General features: G+C 40.8%; 1 protein-coding gene across 3 annotated transcripts in view; it reads right to left on the bottom strand.

The window, feature by feature from the left end:
* Positions 1-637: 637 nt before the first annotated feature.
* Positions 638-20,626, bottom strand: part of TGFBRAP1 (transforming growth factor beta receptor associated protein 1) — a 61,183-nt gene continuing 41,194 nt past the window's right edge. For 2 of the 3 annotated variants that reach the window (XM_077814316.1, XM_077814306.1), the window contains exons 6-12: positions 14,417-14,758; positions 12,366-12,423; positions 10,610-10,753; positions 8,509-8,655; positions 5,598-5,757; positions 2,594-3,027; positions 638-1,557 (exon numbers count right to left, since the gene is read on the bottom strand). In XM_077814316.1, coding sequence (XP_077670442.1) covers positions 1,384-1,557; positions 2,594-3,027; positions 5,598-5,757; positions 8,509-8,655; positions 10,610-10,753; positions 12,366-12,423; positions 14,417-14,758 — 1,459 coding nt within the window. In that variant the 3' untranslated portion in view covers positions 638-1,383. The remainder of the gene's footprint in view (positions 1,558-2,593; positions 3,028-5,597; positions 5,758-8,508; positions 8,656-10,609; positions 10,754-12,365; positions 12,424-14,416; positions 14,759-20,626) is intronic. The other variant, XM_077814325.1, reaches the window with a different exon arrangement.

Here is a 20,626-nt window from a genome sequence, read left to right as displayed (position 1 = left end):
CAGGCTCCTCTCAAAATTTGGTTAAACAGTATCTTGAAGAGTTCACAGGATCAGTAAATGTTATTTTTGAAATTATGACAGAAAAAGCATTACCTGAAGAAGAGCTCTGTAGAAGCTCGAACACCTGTCTCTCCCATTGGTCCAATGAAAGATGTTGCCTCACCCACCTTGTTTCTTTAACAGAACACTTCAGAATTTATAGAGCATTTACTAAATCATACCAAATTCACTCGCACCTGAGGGTGTCATTACTGACTTCTTCACGACCTCTCCTCCTCTTTCCGTCTAGGTCCTGGATCTCACACAGGGATCCGAAAGCACTGACCCTTACTATTGCAAGGTGTCCCACTGAAGTCTCTGCTTGCTGTCATAAAGTTATATTACAGCAGACATTTATAATGTAACCCGTACTCTGACATCACTGGTTACATGTTTATCCTCCATGGACATTCAAGAATAAGACGAATTTATTCAACTGTATTTACAGTATATTTGCATATTAATAAATAAGTCCATATTAAAAATTATGGAAGTCTCTTTCCCCAACAAAAAAGTGACTAGGGTCTCACTAAACTGTATCAGACAGCTTCATTACAACTGGGTTTTTCAAATACAGATGTGTGACTGTATGAGGCCATCAGTTTCCACTGAGTTTATTACTTTATACACAGCAAAACAGTAGAAACTAGCAACAGGCCAGTACTTAAATTTGTTTTATGACAACAATACAGCAGAACATGGGGGGAGGGGTGGGGGGGAAGAGGGACAAAGTGCATCAAAAGCCAACAATTTGTAGAGCACAGAATAAGTTCATAATGTGATCCTGTGGAACAGATTTCAGCAGAAATGAGGACATGCTGCAGCTAACAATCGATATGCATTTTTTTCTTGAAAATAAGCTGCATCATGCCAGTCTCTTCTCTACATGGCTACAACACTGTATAATCTCTTCATAAAGCGTTCTAGAGACAGACAAAATCTGACTCCTGAATAAAAGGGTCTCTCCCCGCCACACCATGTTTATAAGCAACACATTCAGTGCAAATTTAAGTTTCCTTAAAAAACATTAGTCTGCCCCCGTAGCCATCCTTTCTGTGAAGAAAAGGCTTATTTTCTTTCAGAAGGTAGATTTTTTTTATAACTATACACAGAAGAGCCTATTCTTGCATGTCTCTATTTCTGATAGTTAATATTTTCTTTGCTGTCTACATTCATAAAGATCAGCAGATAAGTGGCCATATTTCACATTTATTGAAATCTTCCCATTAGCCCCAGGATAATCTCTTCATCTTGATTTATTGTTAATGTAGCTGCACTTTGCTCTTTATCCAGCACGTTTTCCAAGGAGTAAGTCATGGAAACTAGTGGAACCTGGAACTTATTTCAAGTCTGACTGTGATGGGTCATGTTAGGATTCATGAGTCTGTTTGCAGCGCAATGGGTGTGAACCATACCACCATTTGGGTATCTCACAAACGCAGGCTCACAGAAAGGACTTTGGCACACCTGGCAGAGCTTTTTGTCCGAAAGAATAACTGGGCTTCCTTTTAGTTTAACCTATAAATAGAAGAAAAAACATGAATCCAGTATCACTGCAAATAAGGAAGGGAAGTAGAACATAACAAATCAGGTTGTTTATAAGACAACCGTGTCCATTAAAACTTTTTACATTACAGCTACATTAGCTGAACTGCACTGAGTGAATAGATCTGGGTCACTTGATTGGGTTTTATAAAGCCCAATTACATGGATTACTTAAATTAAGTTTGACTAATTTTGCATATTAACAGCAGTTTGTTGTAACTATTCCATGCTTCCTCCTAATTAATACATTTTTTTTTTTAAATGGCACTTGATTCAAATCCCGAAGCTTCCCAAGTAACTATGTGGAATGTATAGCAAGATTTGCAAGTGTATGTTACTCAGTTTCCCTGGAGATGTATTAGCCCATGGATTCTTCTCTCAGTCAAATTCTGTAGGTCAATTTGTTAACTCTCTCAATTAAATAGACATAAGAGCACGCTGGAAGCATTAAGTAATATAACTAAGCAGGGACGGAAGTTGGTTTCTCAAGTGAACATTGTGGTTACAGAAGTGATCCAGTAGGTTTGAGTTGGGATGAGTGCTGTGCAAATGTTACCACGCAACTCTGTCCAATACATCTCAATCCTGATTACAGTTCTGCAGTTCTGAGTTTCTCAAGGAGAGCATGCTAATCATGAAACTAAACACAAAATGTGGTAAGATGTGCACAATACATGCATTAGTCTGGGAACACCCAATTCTTTCACTTGCAACCTAAACAAAGTACACTAAGCTAGCCACTACTCTACCCAGGCCCAACATCATTCCCTTTTAAAGGGAAAAAGAAATTGTTTTTGTCACAATGTTTTGAAATTTAACACTGGGTAGAGTTTCGCAGTTATCAGAACGGTCCTGAGAACTGGTACAGCCAGAGGAAAAAATAATTTTGGATAACTGAAGAGAACTAAGGGAAGGATTTCTTCCCTCAGGAATCAACTACCTTAGTTTATAGAAAAATATAAAAAAAATCCACGTATTTGAATTATAACAAAGAAAGCAATACACCCACCTTGTCATGTTTATAGATTAAGTTTTCAGCTTTTGCTAACCCAAGTGTAATTTGAGTCATTCTTTTTGCATGAATGCTTTCCCTCATTGCTCCAGTCAGGAATGGGGAGAGGAGCTGTACTGACCAGCTGTCAGGCACAAGCTGTAAGACACGGGCTGCATCAAATTCAGCAGCATGATTATTCAAGAGATCTACAGCAGCCATGACCAGTTCACAGTCCGAAGAGCCTGGATTTAGATACACTGAGAGCAACATATGGAAAAGCCTTTGCCTGTATGGTAGGTCTTTACTCTCAGAGCTCCATATGCAGTAATCTTCAGCAGCAGAAAAGTCCTTTGATTCGTGGACTAGGATATGCAAAGCTTTGTCATGTTCTTCCAATTTCCCATATAGTATTGCCCTTTCCATATGAAGATCCGTCCCCTTGATTTTATCTGCCAAACGAGAATCAATGTAAGACCGTGCTCTGTTCAATAAAGGGCATTATTTGCCACCCCAGAAGGAATCAAAACTTAAGGGGAAAAAAACTGCAAAATACTGCTATCTAAGTGACAAAAGGCAGTATCATTCCATGTACTTTATCTGAAAAAAAAGTATATTTTCTATAAATCTACCTTGTGGGCCCAGTGCACCTCAGCCCATATTGTGAACTGTGAAAAACACAAGAAGTTAGTACATTTCTCAGCCTCCCTTCAAATTCTGGAATCTTTCCAGTCCAAAAAGAAAACAGTATGTTGAGCAAATGTCCCTTTTATGAAAAAAGAAAAGGAGGACTTGTGGCACCTTAGAGACTAACAAATTTATCTGAGCATAAGTTTTTGTGAGCTACAGCTCACTTCATCAGATGCATTCAATGGAAAATACAGTGGGGAGATTTATATACACACAGAACATGAAACAATGGGTGTTACCATACACACTGTAACGAGAGTGATCAGGTAAGGTGAGCTATTCCCAGCACGGGTGGGGGCAGGGGGGAGGGACCTTTTGTAGTGATAATCAAGGTGGGCCATCTCCAGCAGTTGACAAGAATGTCGGGGGGGGGGGGCGGGAATAAACAGGAGGAAATGGTAAAACTGTGTGTAATGACCCATCCACTCCCAGTCTTTATTCAAGCCTAAGTTAATTGTATACAGTTTGCAAATTAATCCCAATTCAGCAGTCTCTCCTTGGAGTCTGTTTCTGAAGTTTTTTTATTGAAGAATTGCCTCTTTTAGGTCTGTAATCGAGTGACCAAATTGATTGAAATGTTCTCCGACTGGTTTTTGAATGTTATAATTCTTGATGTCTGATTTGTGTCCATTTATTCTTTTATGTAGAGACTGTCCAGTTTGACCAATGTACATGGCAGAGGGGCATTGCTGGCACATGATGGCATATATCACATTGGTAGATGTGCAGGTGAACGAGCCTCTGATAGTGTGGCTGATGTGATTAGGCCCTATGATGGTGTCCCCTGAATAGAAATGTGGACACAGTTGGCAACGGGCTTTGTTGCAAGGATAAGTTCCTGGGTTAGTGGTTCTGTTGTGTGGTATGTGATTGCTGGCGAGTATCAAGAACTGTAACATTCAAAAACCAGTCGGAGAACACTTCAATCAATTTGGTCACTCTATTACAGACCTAAAAGTGGCAATTCTTCAACAAAAAAACTTCAGAAACAGACTCCAAGGAGAGACTGCTGAATTGGAATTAATTTGCAAACTGGATACAATTAACTTAGGCTTGAATAAAGACTGGGAGTGGATGGGTCATTACACAAAGTAAAACTATTTCCCCATGTTTATTTTTCCCCCCACCCGCCGTCGCTGTTCCTCAGACGTTCTTGTTAACTGCTAGAAATGACCCACCTTGATTATCACTACGAAAGGTCCGTCGTCCTCTCTCCCACCCCCAGGCTCTCCTGCTGGTAATAGCTCATTCCTGATCACTCTCCTTACAGTGTGTATGGTAACACCCATTGTTTCATGTTCTGTGTGTATATAAATCTCCCCACTGTATTTTCCACTGAATGCATCCGATGAAGTGAGCTGTAGCTCACAAAAGATTATGCTCAAATAAATTGGTTAGTAAGGTGCCACAAGTCCTCCTTTTCTTTTTGCGGATACAGACTAACACAGCTGCTACTCTGAAACCTTTTATGAAAGAGACCATACAAATTCTAATCCCAGAACTATGTTGCAGCTGCCAAAACATTAAGTGTTAACACCTGGCAGAGAAGGGCGATAATTTAATCCATCTATAAATCTCCTGTTAAGGAAGGAAATCTTAATTTTCAGCAAATGTATTTACAGTAAGTAGGTGCAGTACAACTTCAGAAATTTAATGGGAACACAAGTAATTTCCTTCCAAAATATGCTGTTTTATTTTCAGTTGGGAAAACACTAGTGTGCATTTCGAACCACCACCCATGAGTAAGCCTACCTTTAGTTCACTACCAATTTATTCCATGTTCGTGTAAAATTCTGAAATAGCAATTCAGTGCTTCCAATTTTAGGTATTGCAAAAGTTAGCAGCTCTTTGCTCTGAAATGTAAGATTTTAAAGGGAATAGTTTATACATTACTACTTTTACCCTTGGTTAGGCTTTAACCTACACATTAACATCTTCAACGACTGGCACTGTCATATTTGTCTGCTAAATGCCAGGTACTCATATGGTGCAACATAAAAAGAGCTTGCTCAGGTTGATAAGGAGTGACTAGGGTATGTAATTTCAGTTGCTATTAAAACAGTAACAGCCAGTTCAATGTATTGGTAAGAAGACTGAGCTCAAATATTCTATTTTTGTTTCAGGTTCATGAGCAGAGTCAGTTTGATGGCACTGGAAACTACAATGCTTTCTCCATGTAACAGGTATAGCACAGATAAAGGCAATTAAAAGTTTCCCTCCCTACAGTATGCCTCAAACCTTTTCCATCTCCATACCTACCCTGGTCTCAGTATAAGCTGTCAAAGGAGACTATTGTCTTTCATTTATAACAGGGTAAAAGTACTTATCTTACCTAAAATAAAATGAATTCTATAAAAGTCAGATTTCTGAAGAAGACTGCGTAGCTTAGTCTGTGTTTCAGTCAATTCCACACAATTGTCTGTGGTCACAGACTTTAGTTTCAGCACTGTCTCCAAATACAACACAGCTAAGTGGGTATGATATTTTTCCTTCTGCAGGCATAAAGGACAAGATTAATTCAATACATACAAAATGCATTACAAGACTGACAACACACCCACCCCAAATTAAACAGTGATTAGTCTTTACAGGATATTTAGTGTAAATACAATGACATGTACAGTAAATATTGTCCAATAAATTGAACCATTTTTTTAATCTTATAGACTGTGCTCTCCAGAAGATTTTAGTAAGTTCTGAAGCCTTTTGTCCCTTCAGTCAATGATTCTTCTAGTCCTATATACTATCTGATGGTTGTTAGTTTCTGCTCTAATGGACCAGAGTCTATATCCCTTATATGTATCCTAATATTACAGCAGATATTCGTTATATAAAATGTCAAATCCTTATTTTACTCCTACTGAGGTCTTGGCCTCAATGGTATCTTGCAACAATGAGCTCCACAGGTGAGTGGTGTTGTATAAAAAAAATTCCCTTTATCCATTTTATTTTTGCTGCCTTCCAATTTCATTGGGAAACTCTTCGTCTAGTACTATGAAAGTATGAAAAAGAGCACCTGACCTTTTTGATAATAGTTTTAACATATCCTTCTGTCACATCCTTTTATATCTCCCTCCTCTGTAACTAAATAGTTTTAATCTAATTAGTTTAATTTAAGTCTGTTCTCTGGACCTTTTCTATTTCTATTATATACTTTTTGAGATAAGGCCACTAGAATCGGATAAAATACTTAATCTGAGGGTATGCCAAAGTTTATATAATGGCATAGTGTTTTCAGCATTACTCACTTATCCTACTTAGCAAAACTTAAGTCTGATATTTTTGAACCACCATTACTGAGGAAAGGTTTTCACTGAAGTGGTCCACAATGACACTTAGGACTGAGTGGCAGTAAGTAATTTAGAACCCAGAGTATATAAGTAATTCAAATGGTTTCTTCTAATAGCATACCCATGCATTATCTCAAACTGTGTCATATAATAGAGTCCGTAATCTGGTGAAAGTGGTTTACCTAGAAATATTCAGGACATCAGTTGAATGCCATTGCTTCATGGAAACAAGTATGCTCATCAGCATAGTCAGGGCTGCCTCGACTGCAGGATTTTAGTGAATGATGGGAAGAGGAAACTACCAACTTATCCCAAGAATGCAAAGTTTTGTTAACAGTTCATGTTGGGCAACTGGGCACCAAAAGTCCTGGTCCCCCGCCCCCACTATCATTGCTTTGCTTTATCTGGGTCAAATCAAATCGCTTTCTCTCTGTGTCTCAGTGTAACACCATTTACCTGCCTCAGGAGGTTTTGCTTCACTTTTAAGATCTGTTGTATAGTGCTGCTGTGTACTGATAAAAGGCTATTGCGTTCCAATCTGAGGGCTGCTGGATGTCAGTGCTGCATAAACAATTCCTGTATATGCAATTTCTAAAGTGCTTTGTGATCTTACAAGGGTGCTAAATGACTTAATTCTATGAAGTTATGTTCCTCTAGCTCTTTACGTAGGGACTGAAGAACAAGCTTGCCTCTGAAATATTGAAATTGTGAAGTTAAAAGAAATACCAAAGTATAACGAGATTAGCAATTATTGCTCAACTGATGTTTTTTTATGACCTTGCCTACAGTAGAATTTCTTAGATCTTTAATTCCCTCTGGTTGCAAGTCTACTGACAGAAGCACCCACAAGCTCAGGCCAGCTCAGGTGTGTTTAGCATCATGATGTTTAACTCTTGTGGTAAAAGCACTTAAACCTGTCCACAATACAGCTTCCACTGGTGGACGTGTTCTAACTGGAATTAAGAGTTTAAAAAAAAAATATCTTAGGAGACAACTTTCCCTCCAGTTTGGTCTGTATGTTGCTTATTAAAGTAATGAACTCTTTGCAGCAGGAAACATATCTGTTTATTCACCATTCTTCATGTCTACTGCACTGTGCACATGAATAGCGTCATATAAGTAATAAATAAGGCTATGATTTTGTCACAGAGGTCGCAGAAGTCATGGAATCTGTGAATTAAAAGACCCCTGTGACCTCAGCCCACATGCAGCTAGAAGCTACAGGGTCTGGCTGTTGCCCGCAGCAGACGGACCCCCGGGAACTCCCCGCCATCATGGGCGGTGGGGGAACCTCTGAGCTCCCTGCTGCTGCAGGCACCGACGGGCTCCTTGCTGCTGCAGGCAAGGGACCCCACAGCTCCTGGCCAGGCCCCTACAACTCTGAGCCATGGGGGGAGGGGAACCCTGGAGCTCCGAGGCCCCACAGGTGATGGGAAGCACCGGAGTTCCCACGGGATCCCCATTTTGTCATGGATATTTTTAGTAGAAGTCAGGGACAGGTCACAGGCTTCCGTTAATTTTTCTTTCTTGCCAGTGACGTGTCCTTGACTTCTACTAAAAATATCCATGACGAAGTCTTAGCCTTAGTAATAGATGGCACTTCCATAGCTCCTTCCATCTGAAGATTTCAAAGTACTTCCCATAAATGATTTAAGCCTCACCGATGAGGCAGGAAAGCATACATTGTCCAGAGATGGAGAAAGTGTCAGAGAGGTTAAGTAACCTGCACAATATTACAGAAGCCCAATGTTGCAGAACTGGGAATGGAAGCCAGATCTCCTTATTCCCATGGTTATACTCTAGCCATAAGATCCTCCTCTTTCTCTGCCTTCTGGGTAAACTTGAAACACATTGTACAAATTTGCCAAGAAGGGCTTCATAAGAAGTGTAATTGAGGTATCCCAGTTAGCACACTGAATCAAACTTTTTTTCTGGTATTTCTGAAGAGCTTACCTTTATTTTTTTATCCAAGACTAGGTACTCCAGATATTTAACAAGTGACTTGGGGTACTTGTTAAGGCAGTTCATGACATTATCTGGATTAAAGCTGTTTTTCCCTTGTTCCTCCAAAGGCCTTTTCGTAAAAATCTGTACCCCCACCTATAACAAGTTAGTTGCATTGAGGAAGTCAGACTACATCTTTATTTTTTGTTTTAAGCACACACTTTGTTAACGATTAATTAAGAAATCAAATACAAAATATTCAGAACACACACTAAGCAAAAATAATGGATTAACAAAACATACTGAACTGGGCTGCTCAGTCACTGCTTCTGGATGCATCACATACCTACTGTCCCAATTCATAATCTATACATTGCCCTATTTGTAAGCCTTTTGTGGTAGGGACCTTTTCAAACAAATACTTCTCATTCTAGGACATGAATGTGAGAGAAGCATAACAAAATATTAAATACCCCAAAGGACAAGGCAAAAAAGGAAGAGTCAAAGGTCAGAATGTCAGCTCAGATTTTCAACCTTCTCTGGATTCCTTTAAGTAAATCTAATTGATCAACTTTTATAATGGCTAAAATCAACAAGATTTACTAATTGTGGATTTAATTACCCTGCTTCTGATACAGTGACAGTACGAATCCATGAGGCCGGGTTCAGTATCAGTTAAGTCTACATGCTAAATAGTAGATGGAATAACCATGCCTTAATTCAGAAATAACTAGAACCTATTTAGATGGTAAATTCCATGGGACAAAGGCTGCTACTTGTGCATTTTATAGCACAAGCACTCAGTTGGCACTTAAGCTGGAGTACTAAATACTCATTCATATTACAGAAATGATGGACTTGGATTTTGGCCAGTAAAGAGCATAAGCCACTCCTGACATCTAACTCCTGAAGCAGAATAAGTGTTGCCAAGAGAAAAGGTTGTTTACCCCACTTTCCCACATACATCACCACTTCTGCAGCCCTTTAGAGCAGGGGCGGGCAAACTTTTTGGCCTGAGGGCCGCATCGGGTTTCGGAAATTGTATGGAGGGCCGGTTCGGGAGGCTGTGCTTCCCCGAACAGCCAGGTGCAGCCCAGCCCCCGCCCTTTATTCCCCCCCCCCCCCCCCCCGTTGCTTCATGCCCCCTGACGCTCCCCCCTGCCCCGGGGACTCCTGCCCCATCCTACCCCGCTGTTCCCTATCAGGCCTCCCAGGACCCCTGCCCCATCCACTCCCCCCCCCGCTCACTGTCCCCTGACCACCCCTGGAACCCCTGCCCCTGACTGCCCCCTGCCACCCCATCCAACCTCTCCTTCCTGACTGCCCCCCCAGGGACCCCTACCCCCATTCAACCCCCCTATTCCCCACCCCCTATCCACACCCCTGCCCCTGACCACCACCCTGAACTCCCCTGCCCTCTATTCAACCCCCCCCCCCGCTCCCTGCCCCCTTACCGTGCCTCCTGGAGCACCGGTGGCTGGCGGTGTTACAGCCGTGCTGCCCGGCTGGAGCCAGCCGCGCCACCAGGCCGCACAGAGCACCGGGCCAGGCTGGGCTCTGCAGCTGCGCTGCCCCAGGAGCTCACCGCCCACAGCATCGCACCAGCAGCGCAGTGAGCTGAGGCTGGGGGGGGAGGGGGCACAGCGGGCGAGAGGCCAGAGGTGAGCCTCCCGGGCCAGGAGCTCAGGGGCTGGGCAGGAGGGTCCCACGGGCCGTAGTTTGCCCACCTCTGCTTTAGAGCAATGGAATACTACCAGTACTGAACTACTAACATGTGACATCAGCTTGTGTTTTAATCTTCAGACATACACACAAAAAATCCTTACTAATATGAAGCAAAACTCTAATATAAATCCCCTTTAGCATACATGTCATTTCTTCCATTGTTTAAGACGACAGCTTAATATTGTTTTTAAACCTATTGTTTACAGTAGACATCTTCAAATTCTGAAATGAAGCACTTGCATCAAATAAATTAGATAGGAGATAGTTAAGACTGAAAGATTTAGAGGGGTAAGAAACATGAAAGGGGAAGTGATGACGTTATTAAATTTTACCAAGAATTTATTTTCTAGAACTTTTTGCTTTAAGAAGGGATACAATCACAAACCTCCTCACTTTTCTGTAAAACCCATTCAGCATACTTCCACACTAGTTCTTGGTCTGAGCAGAAGGTAAGGAAGTCTACTATATACTCATAGAGGTCTGAACGCGTAGAATCTTGAATGTCGCCATTAACTATTTTCACCCATAACTGAAACAGAAAAAGTGTATAAGAATTAAACTTCTTAGGAGTTTGCCTTTAATATATACTTAAAATCTTATATTAAGTCCACTGCTCAATTAAAAAATTACAGCAACTTTATTACAATTGTACATCTTTCCCTGCTGGTTGGTTCCTATTGAGTTCAGTGCATACACATGTGCACACTCTCTCTCTCATCCCTTATACTAGTCCCTAATGGTTAGAGATTGGCTTAAATCCTGAAGCATGGAGGTTTACTATTCCTTTCAAATTTGTTAGCACTAACTCTGAATATCCCTTTTTGAATGTTGCTAAAGTTCTTGGCCTCAATGGACTTGCACAGTCTAATTATATGCAAGGAAATATTTTTTTTACAGTATCAGTTCGGAATTTGCTCTCTTTGCTCTTAAGTTACATTCAGCTTCTGGTTTCTACTTGAATCCTGCTCTTAATGTTCTAGCACAAGTTCAAAATAACTGAATCAGACAGCAATTTAGCAAAAAGCAACCTAATTTTCTTTTATGCCTGTTTTGTTCCTAAATGCAGAACTGTATTAGCTTGCCTAGCAGCTGCAATCAACTTAGCGCATTTACAGGTGTTCATACAAGTTTGTCAGAACTAGGCTAAGTAGCTGGCAGACACTATTTCAAGGGCATCAGGGGTGCTGGAATCATTTTTATAGAGGGGGATGCTAAGAGCCATTGAACCAAACTGTAAACCATGTATATAATGGCAACCACTTCAAGCCAGGGGGTGTGGCAGCACCCCCAGTTCCAGCACCTATCAAGTGCATTACTGGTTTAAGAAGTTATATGCTGAATGATTTTTCTCACCCTCCACCACCTCATTTCTGCACCAAGGACCTGACCAATCTTACCATTAACTTGAACGGCCATTGATTGAGACCCTGAAGAAGGGATTAAACCCTTACAGGAAATACAAGAACATAGGAAAAAAACTTCTTAAATGAATAAGTATGCCTGTGAAATATTGGAACAGTTTTTGTTGATGCACAAACACACACCACAGCATATCCAGAGGCTGCTTTTCTGCCCAGGATCACTCAGGTGACTACCTGCCTCATTTACTTAGTCAAATATATGTAAGTCAAAGTTTATTTAAATCTAGGAGACAACCATATCCCAAGAAAACAGAAAAACACAAGCTACTAAAGACATCTTTACAATCTACTGAAGGGACTATCTTCTAAATAAATTACCAAGATAGTTATTCAGTATGAGAGGTTCCTGTCAGAGACTGAACATTTTAATGCTTCTAGCTGAAGATGCACAGATACGATCACAACAGTAATTAGGGTACACACACACTTGGGATTTCTATGTCCATTAACCCATCATAATTCTGGCTAAGAATTATTATGGTGTAAAAGTTTATCTTGAAAAGATAGCTTTTTTTTAATCATCACTTATGTGGCTTTGTATTTCTCCAACATTTTAACCAGTCTGAGGAATTAGGTTTTAAGAGAAAGTTCATCCTGCTGTGGATATATGCCAATTTTGAAATTAGAAGTTACCTAGACATATTTTCAAGGTGGTTTATGAAGGAACTAACAAAAGCTTTATTATACCATCTTGATTAAATACTGATTTGTCATTCTAACCTGAAGTGCTGCAGCATCTTGACCATTGTAGTGATGCAGGAGTCCAAGTGCAAAATACCTGTATTTTAAAAAAATGTATGAACATTTAAGTTCTTAGATCCTCTTCATCAGTTTAAATATGGTACAAATAGGAAAGCAGTGGTTTACTGTCCTCATACATTTCATGCTTTCCCTCATTTTAGAATTCACCTACCCACAAAGTTCTATATTAAATATCAATGGAGCAATTCTAATTCATTAACAGCTGTTCAACCAAAATCTCATTTTTACACTATAGTATTTATAAAACTCTACCTCCTATCTAAAAAATATCTGATTTTCTTTACTGCAATACAGACTAGTGTCAAGACACAGCAACACGCAGTTCTGAACAAGAGTCTCCCATGTTATAAAATTTGTTCTACTATAGTATGGCTTTCCATTGTTTCCATTATAATGCCTCTCTATTTCCATGGGTTTAAAATTCTACCTTTCATATTTATTCCAACTAGCTAGTCATGTAAAGTCTTTGTCATCAAGTGGATTTGTTGGACATTTGAAACAGTAAAACACTCTTAAATCCAATGAAAATCACAACAGACTTCCAATCCAGCCTGTCACTCATCCTATGTTATACTATTGTGTAATATATTTTTGGATGTCTGAGAGGGAAAAAATAGAGAAAGGTGCAGACAGTTTTCACACTTTTTCTGGGTACATATACTGTATACAGTGCTGAATGTCAAGCACATGATTCTCTACTTTTTTATTCTCTTCTAGGTCCTCCCCTTCTAAGGTATTCCAAAATTAATCCCTTTGGGGCTCTCATAACTGTTCCTTTCTCAGTTCAGTGGAAGCACCAGCAGGGAAACAATATCAGATTTCAGAATTCAAACGTGAAGTTTCTGGCCAGTGAATAAACTAGTAGTTTGAAAGTTAACTACTACATAATTAACTATGAATTTAATTAGAATTCAACTTAAAAAGTAGTTCTGTTCATGTACTAAGGCTTCTTTTCTCCCAGCGCAAGACATCTCAACAAGAAAAATTTTATTCTTATTGTTCCACTTTTAATTGTCACACTCTCAGATCACAAGGGGGACAATACCAGTCACCCTATCATTTGTTCAGTACTGTACAAGTAATTTAGTTTTTACTACTTAGGATTGCCAGGTGTCTGGTTTTCGACCGGAATGCCCATTCAAAAAGGGCCAGTGCCGACCAGGCCATTAAAAGTCCAGTTGGTGGCACAGTGGGGACCCGGGGCTAAGGCAGGCTCCCTGCCTGCCCTAGTTCCGCGTGGCCCCCTGGCGGCTGGTTCCTCAGAGCCTCAGTAAGAGCTGCCGGAACCCTGCACCCCGCCCCCCACACACACACCCTAACCCCCTGGCCTAGCCTGGAGCCCCCTACTGCACCCTAAACCCCTCATCCCCAGCTCCACCCCAGAGCCCACACCCCCAGCCAGAGCCCTCACACCCCTCCTCCCCTGCACACCACACCTTGTGAGGGTGGGGAAAAGTGAGCGACAGAAGGAGGGAGGTATGGAGCAAGCGGGGGCGGGGTCTTGGAGAAGGGGCAGGACAGGGGTGTTTGCTTTTGTGGGATTAGGAAGTTGGCAACCCTACTACTACAACAAAGTATCAAATGACAGCTGAGGTCCTTTAAGCCTAGAAACACCTAGGGATCAGGCAATCAGACAGTTTCCTAACTTCAAGGGAAATCCTCCCCCCCAGAGTTTTCAAGCTCGTTAATTATGAAAAGGAAGTTCAATTTGTACTTGCCTGAACCAGCATAAAATTGCAAGCTCCCTACACACAGCTTTGCCAATGCACCTCAAGTTTGAATTTCAACCCCACCCAGACATTCCAGTCTCTCTTAAAACAAATAGAGAAGTATGCTGTTTTGCCATTTGGTGCACACACCAACACCACAAACTGAAGTGAGCCTAGCCTGACTGGGACACCTAGAGAAATGGGTTCAAATCTTTAAGTGACTGATAAATGTACAGGACCAAAACAAAACATTTCTCCCACTCCCAGCCCAGAGGTGATCTATCTAATGAAATGTCTGACTTTTTGTGTTTCTCCAGCCAGGTAGCACTGTCTGTTAGAAGACAGAAATTCTCTGAGACCAGTAGATCCAGAAGGCTTTCATGATTAGCTTCTGCATATAGCTTGAGCAAAGCTGTATCAATGTCTTCCTTGTAGCCATTTGCAACTTCAGTGCTGCGGACTTCATTCAAATAACTCATGAGGAATCGTTTGCACTTAGTCATCTTCTCCTGGTCCCCTTGGGTCAGCTGGTTTAAATCAGCATACTCGTGAAGAGGCGGATGAGACCGTGTGAATGAAGAGGAAGTAGGCAACAGGAAGGGGTAGAGAGAGATCAGCTCCCGGACATCCAGCTGGCCGCTTCTGCAATTACAGTGTCAAACTAAATGAAGCAAAGAAGAAAGAAAAAGTACACATAGGCGCACACACACACAAAAACCATACTGATGTTGTGTGCACACATGCTTTTGAGTACAAAGACACCTTTAAAATTATCCTACCAGAGACATTTCCCCCAAAACAAGTCTGGGGATTTTTCTAGTTCTATGGGAGAACTCGTGTCATTCCATGTATGTGCCCCAGGGCATGAGAACTTCATGATTCAGGGGGACTAGTCAGGGGACGATCAGCCTTTCCTTCTTGGTAACTGGTATGCATCCACCTTTGTAAGTACTGACAAATTAACATCCGACAGCTGTGGCCCATGTGAAATTAGTTGGTGGCCCCAGTCCAGCTCTTAGGGGACTACTAATTTATATTATTTGTGCTGGTCTCTGGTGCAATCAACTATCCTCTCACACTGGGCTGAGGCACAATGAAACCACCAGTACAGTATGTGTTCTGTAGATAAAGGTGACTGGTCCCATGGATGGTCCACCTGGCACCTTTCACCAGCCACTACATTTGCTGTTCTTTAAAAAGACAGAACCTCAGGGAGACCTCTATGCTTTAAAATAAATTTTGTATGTGGGCTGGAGAGGGTGGTGGCCAACATATGGCAAAGAGCCAAGAAAACAAACTGTTGATTAAATGAACAGCTTTTTATAGATATACGATATGTTGTGCAGGGCTAACTAAAGTACAGACCTCTAGAGTGTTAAAACCCACCTGAGTTACAATGAAGGAATTACCAGTGTTTAAAAAGAGTGTTGCCTGGGCTAACAGAAGCCTTGTTTTTCTTCGAGATGCTCCTTCAGCCAAGGCTGAAAATGTTCCTGAAGGATATTTTGAGATTAAAAAGTCTTGCTAGGAGAAGAAGTTTCTGCATATGTTCAGATTTCTAGAGCACCTAAGGATGTCTAAAACATCTGTCTGACTTATATTGTAAAGGTTTCAATGCCTGGGACACTAATCAGATTTGGACACAAGTTTAAACAGAGCCAATATTCTCACAGAGCAGATCCAGAAAGTGTAGAAAAGTCTCTCAGAAGACTGCACTAAGTTTGGAGGACCAAAGTGGAGTAAATTAGAGTTGCAACTGCACTAATGGGATGACTGGGCCTTTTTTGTTTTGGTTTCCATGCTTGCAGACACTCTACTGGACAGAACAGAACAACTGTAAACCTTCAGAGATGGAAGCAGAATGCTCAGAAAGAACAGGGGCTGCTAAGTCTCATCCTGAATTACTTTTCCCATCTTTTATCATCTTTTATTGTGTGGAGCAATGGAAGAAGTATATTTATGTTTGAAGTACAGTGATCAGATACAATTTCTGAAAACCTCAGCCAAAACGCCATCCCAACCTTGACCTCTTTTACTCCAGGGGAATTATGCATCAACAAATTAAAAATTCTGCATATTTTGTCAAAAACACCACAATATAAAAAAAACCAGTTTCAATTATTTTGATAATTTATTTCAAAATACCTGTCAGCAACCATGTCTCTAACAATGCAGACAACAAAAGAGATTCAGGAATTTTTTTTTTTGACAAATAGATTCCTTACTAGGCATATTAATACAGAACTCTGGGTAATAATTCATTTAAACTATGGCTGTTGATTAATCACAGTTAACTCACATGATTAACTCGAAATGTAACTGATTAAAAAAATTGCAGTTTTAATCACCCTGTTAAACAGAATACCATTGAAATGTAATAATATTTTTGGATGTCTATATTTTCAAATATACTGATTTCAATTACAACACAATACAAAGTGTACAGTGCTACTATAATTATTTTTATTACAAATATTTGCACTATAAAAATTATAAAAATGGTATTTTTCAATTCACCTCATACAAGTGCTGTAGTGCAATCTCTTCGTTGTGAAAGTGTAACTTACAAATGTAGAATTTTGTAGAATAACTGCACTCAAAAACAAAACAATGTACAATTTTAGAGCCTGCAAGTCCACTCAGTCCTACTTCTTGTTCAGCCAATCGCTAAGACAAACAAGTTTGTTTACATTTACAGGAGATAATGCTGCCGGCTTCTTATTTACAATGTCACCTGAAAATGAGAACAGGTATTTGTGTGGCACTGTTGTAGCTGGCACTGCAAGATATTTACATGCCAGATATGCTAAACATTCGTATGCCCCATCATGTTTCGGCCACCATTCCAGAGGACATGTTTCCATGATGACGATACTCATTAAAAATTAATGCATTTATTACTGTGGCTGAACATCTTGGGGGAGAATTGTACGTCTCCTGTTCTGTTTCACCTGCGTTCTGCCATATATTTCATGCTATAGCAGTTTCAGATGACCCAGCACATGTTCATTTTAAGAACACTTTCACAGCAGATTTGACAAAACGCAAAGAAGGTACCAATGTGAGGTTTCTAAAAATAGCTACATCACTAGATCCAAGGTTTAAGAATCTGAAGTGTTGTCCAAAATCAGAGGGATGAGGTGTGGAGCATGCTTTCAGAAGTCTTAAAAGAGCAACACTCAGATGCGGAAACTGCAGAACCCAAACCACCAAAAAAGAAAATCAACCTTCTGCTGGTGGCATCTGACTCAGATGATGAAAGTGAACATGCATCAGTCCTCTCTGCTTTGGATCGTTATCAAGCAGAACTAGTCATCAGCATGGACGCATATCCTCTGGAATGATGGTGAATTGAATTACTGTACTGTATATACTTGATCATAAGCCGGTTTGTTTATAAGCTGACCCCCCACCCCCCAAGATGGTTAAGTAAAAATGGTAAAAACTGTATGACCCTTTCATAAGCTGACCCTATATTTCAGGGGTTGGCAAACTTCGGCTCCCGGCCCGTCAGAGTAAGCCGCTGGCGGATCGGGACGTTTTGTTTACCTGGAGCGTTCGCAAGCATGGAGCCCCTCAGTTCCCAGTGGCCGCAGTTTGCCGTTCCCAGCCAATGGAACCTGCGAGAAGTGGAGTCACTTCTCGCAGCTCCCATTGACTGGGAACAGCAAACTGCGGCCACTGGGAACTGAGGGGCTCCATGCCTGCGAACACTCCAGGTAAACAAAACGACAATGTATTAGATATTCAATTGAATGATTTCATAGAGTTTAAAATCATCCAATTTTGGTGTACACCTGTTTATAAACTGACCCCCGCTCTTTGATGTGTCATTTTTTTACCAAAAATATTCGGCTTATGAACCAGTATATACAGTACTTGTATTAGGTGAATTAAAAAATACAATTTATTTTGGTTTTTTTACAGTGCAAATATTTGTAATAAAAATAGAAAGTGAGCATAGTACACTTTATACTCTGTTGTAATTGAAATCAACATCCAAAAATATTTAAATGAATGGTATTCTATTATTGTTTAACAGCATGACTAATCACAATTTTGATCATTCAATTAATCATGATTGATTTTTTTAATCTCTTGATTGCCCTAATAAAAATAGATAACATGCATATCTAGCTTTTCCCAAAGGCCTACTATTCACTAGATCTGCGAAGACCTTACTGCTTAAGACTCCCTCTTCAGATTCTCTCTCTCTTAGCCTAGCTCCCTCCACAGTTTCTGACAATCAACCCCGTTCTCACTCTGAGAGTCTAACTCTTGAGTGTTTTTTTGTTTTCTAGCTTTCCAGCTTTGGCAAAATAAGGTTTGCAACCTATGAGAGACTGAACATTGCATTCTTGAGCCATTTACTGTCTTTCAGGTGCATGTTGGGGTGTCAGATCTATTGGGTGACTGTCTTGTTTGCTCTTCCCACAACCCCCATTAAGTTAGATTAATACATTCATACTGGAAATTCTAAGAACTCTATAATTATTCAGGTTTCAGAGTAACAGCCGTGTTAGTCTGTATTCGCAAAAAGAAATGGAGTACTTGTGGCACCTTAGAGACTAACCAATTTATTTGAGCATGAGCTTTCGTGAGCTATAGCTCACTTCATCAGATGCATACTGTGGAAACTGCAGCAGACTTTATATATACACAGAGAATATGAAACAATACCTCCTCCCACCCCACTGTCCTGCTGGTAATGGCTTATCTAAAGTAATCGTCAGGTTAGGCCATTTCCAGCACAAATCCAGGTTTTCTCACCCTCCACCCCCCCACACAAATTCACTCTCCTGCTGGTGATAGCCCATCCAAAGTGACAACTCTTTACACAATGTGCATGATAATGAAGTTAGGCCATTTCCTGCACAAATCCAGGTTCTCTCACTCCCTCACCCCCCTCCAAAAACCCACCCCCATACACACACAGACTCACTCTCCTGCTGGTAATAGCTCGTCCAAACTGACCACTCTCCAAGTTTAAATCCAAGTTAAACCAGAACATCTGGGGGGGGGGGGTAGGAAAAAACAAGAGGAAATAGGCTACCTTGCATAATGACTTAGCCACTCCCAGTCTCTATTTAAGCCTAAATTAATAGTATCCAATTTGCAAATGAATTCCAATTCAGCAGTTTCTCGCTGGAGTCTGGATTTGAAGTTTTTTTGTTTTAAGATAGCGACCTTCATGTCTGTAATTATTATAATTATTCAGTGTTTTGACCTCACTAAGCCACTTACAATATTACACATTATTCATTGATTAATACATAGCAGCTCTACAATCATCACAGTGGGAATGCATAAAGCAAGCACTTCAACCAACAGTGTCCATCCCCAGTCACCTGGAATCTGCTTCTGTAATAAAGTACTTTTACAGCTTTCCATTTTTGTGACTGGCAAACAGATCAACTGCTGGGAAACCATACTTCTATGAGATCAGTTTGAAGATGTTCAGATTCACACATGGTGAGCTGTGCTGAGTCAGTCTGCCTTCTTGTTTAGTTCTGTCTATTTCTGTTATAGAACTAGTGTCTCCTCAGCCCATTCCATTACTTCCAAGCATAAGATCCACCTCTGAGTTCTCCCTTGGTTGTTGAGGTTTGCTAGCATGCTGCTGCTGCTGCTATCCAACTGGACCAGAATAGAACATTATCCACGAGGTCGCTGTGGAACCTTCACAGGACAAGCTTCACCACTCAATTCCACAAGGCTGATACTCTCATTCCTACCAATGGAGCTCCAAGTGCCCTGCACTGTTCTGGAACCCAGATGTGTTCTTCACCCAAATAGGCTGGCATCTTTCATGAGTACCTGAGGGACGGCAGGGCAGACAGAAAGACCATTGACAGTGGACCCTCCCTAGGACTGTCCAACATTTGAGACTCCAGTAGTTGGACTGGAACCAACAACCACTCTTTCATGAATAATGGTGTGCAGTTCCAAACCTTCAGCAGAAATTTCTGGAAACCTGATGTGGAATTATGACCATTCCATAAGAAACCATAAGGCCCTACTCCATCAATCAGGCAATCCTATTAAACACTAGATGGGGCCGACTGAAATCATGCCTTCTGGATATAAAAACAATACAGTCCTTCTTCTGAGGGAACCAGTTCTCAGGGGTATTGTTGAGAGAGACCATCTTTCTGAGGAATGGGATATTCCATCTCCTAGATTCAAATCAGGACAGATGCAGTGTCTTTTGGTGCCATAGCAAAGTCCATATATTGCAATCACCTCTGCTTTTGATGCCTGATACATGGTTTTCCCCGGACTTACCTGCCATCTTCCTTTTGGTACTTCTGTGATGTGGATGAACAAAAGGAGCTTTTCTCCCTGTTATTGGGCTTGTAGTGCCTTTGAGGTATGGAGATGTGAGGGTCTTCTTTGGTTTGGATGCTCCTTTTGCCACTATCTTATCCAATTTTTTCTCCAGAGAGGGTAAAGCCTATGAATTTGGATGAGCACAGGGTTTGTCTGGTGTGAGCAACTGCAGTCCAGGAC

The sequence above is a fragment of the Eretmochelys imbricata genome, chromosome 1 (genome assembly GCF_965152235.1).
Source record: "Eretmochelys imbricata isolate rEreImb1 chromosome 1, rEreImb1.hap1, whole genome shotgun sequence".
NCBI lineage: Eukaryota > Metazoa > Chordata > Testudines > Cheloniidae > Eretmochelys > Eretmochelys imbricata.
Note: the sequence above shows the minus strand (reverse complement) of the source record. Positions and strands in the feature narration are given on the sequence as shown.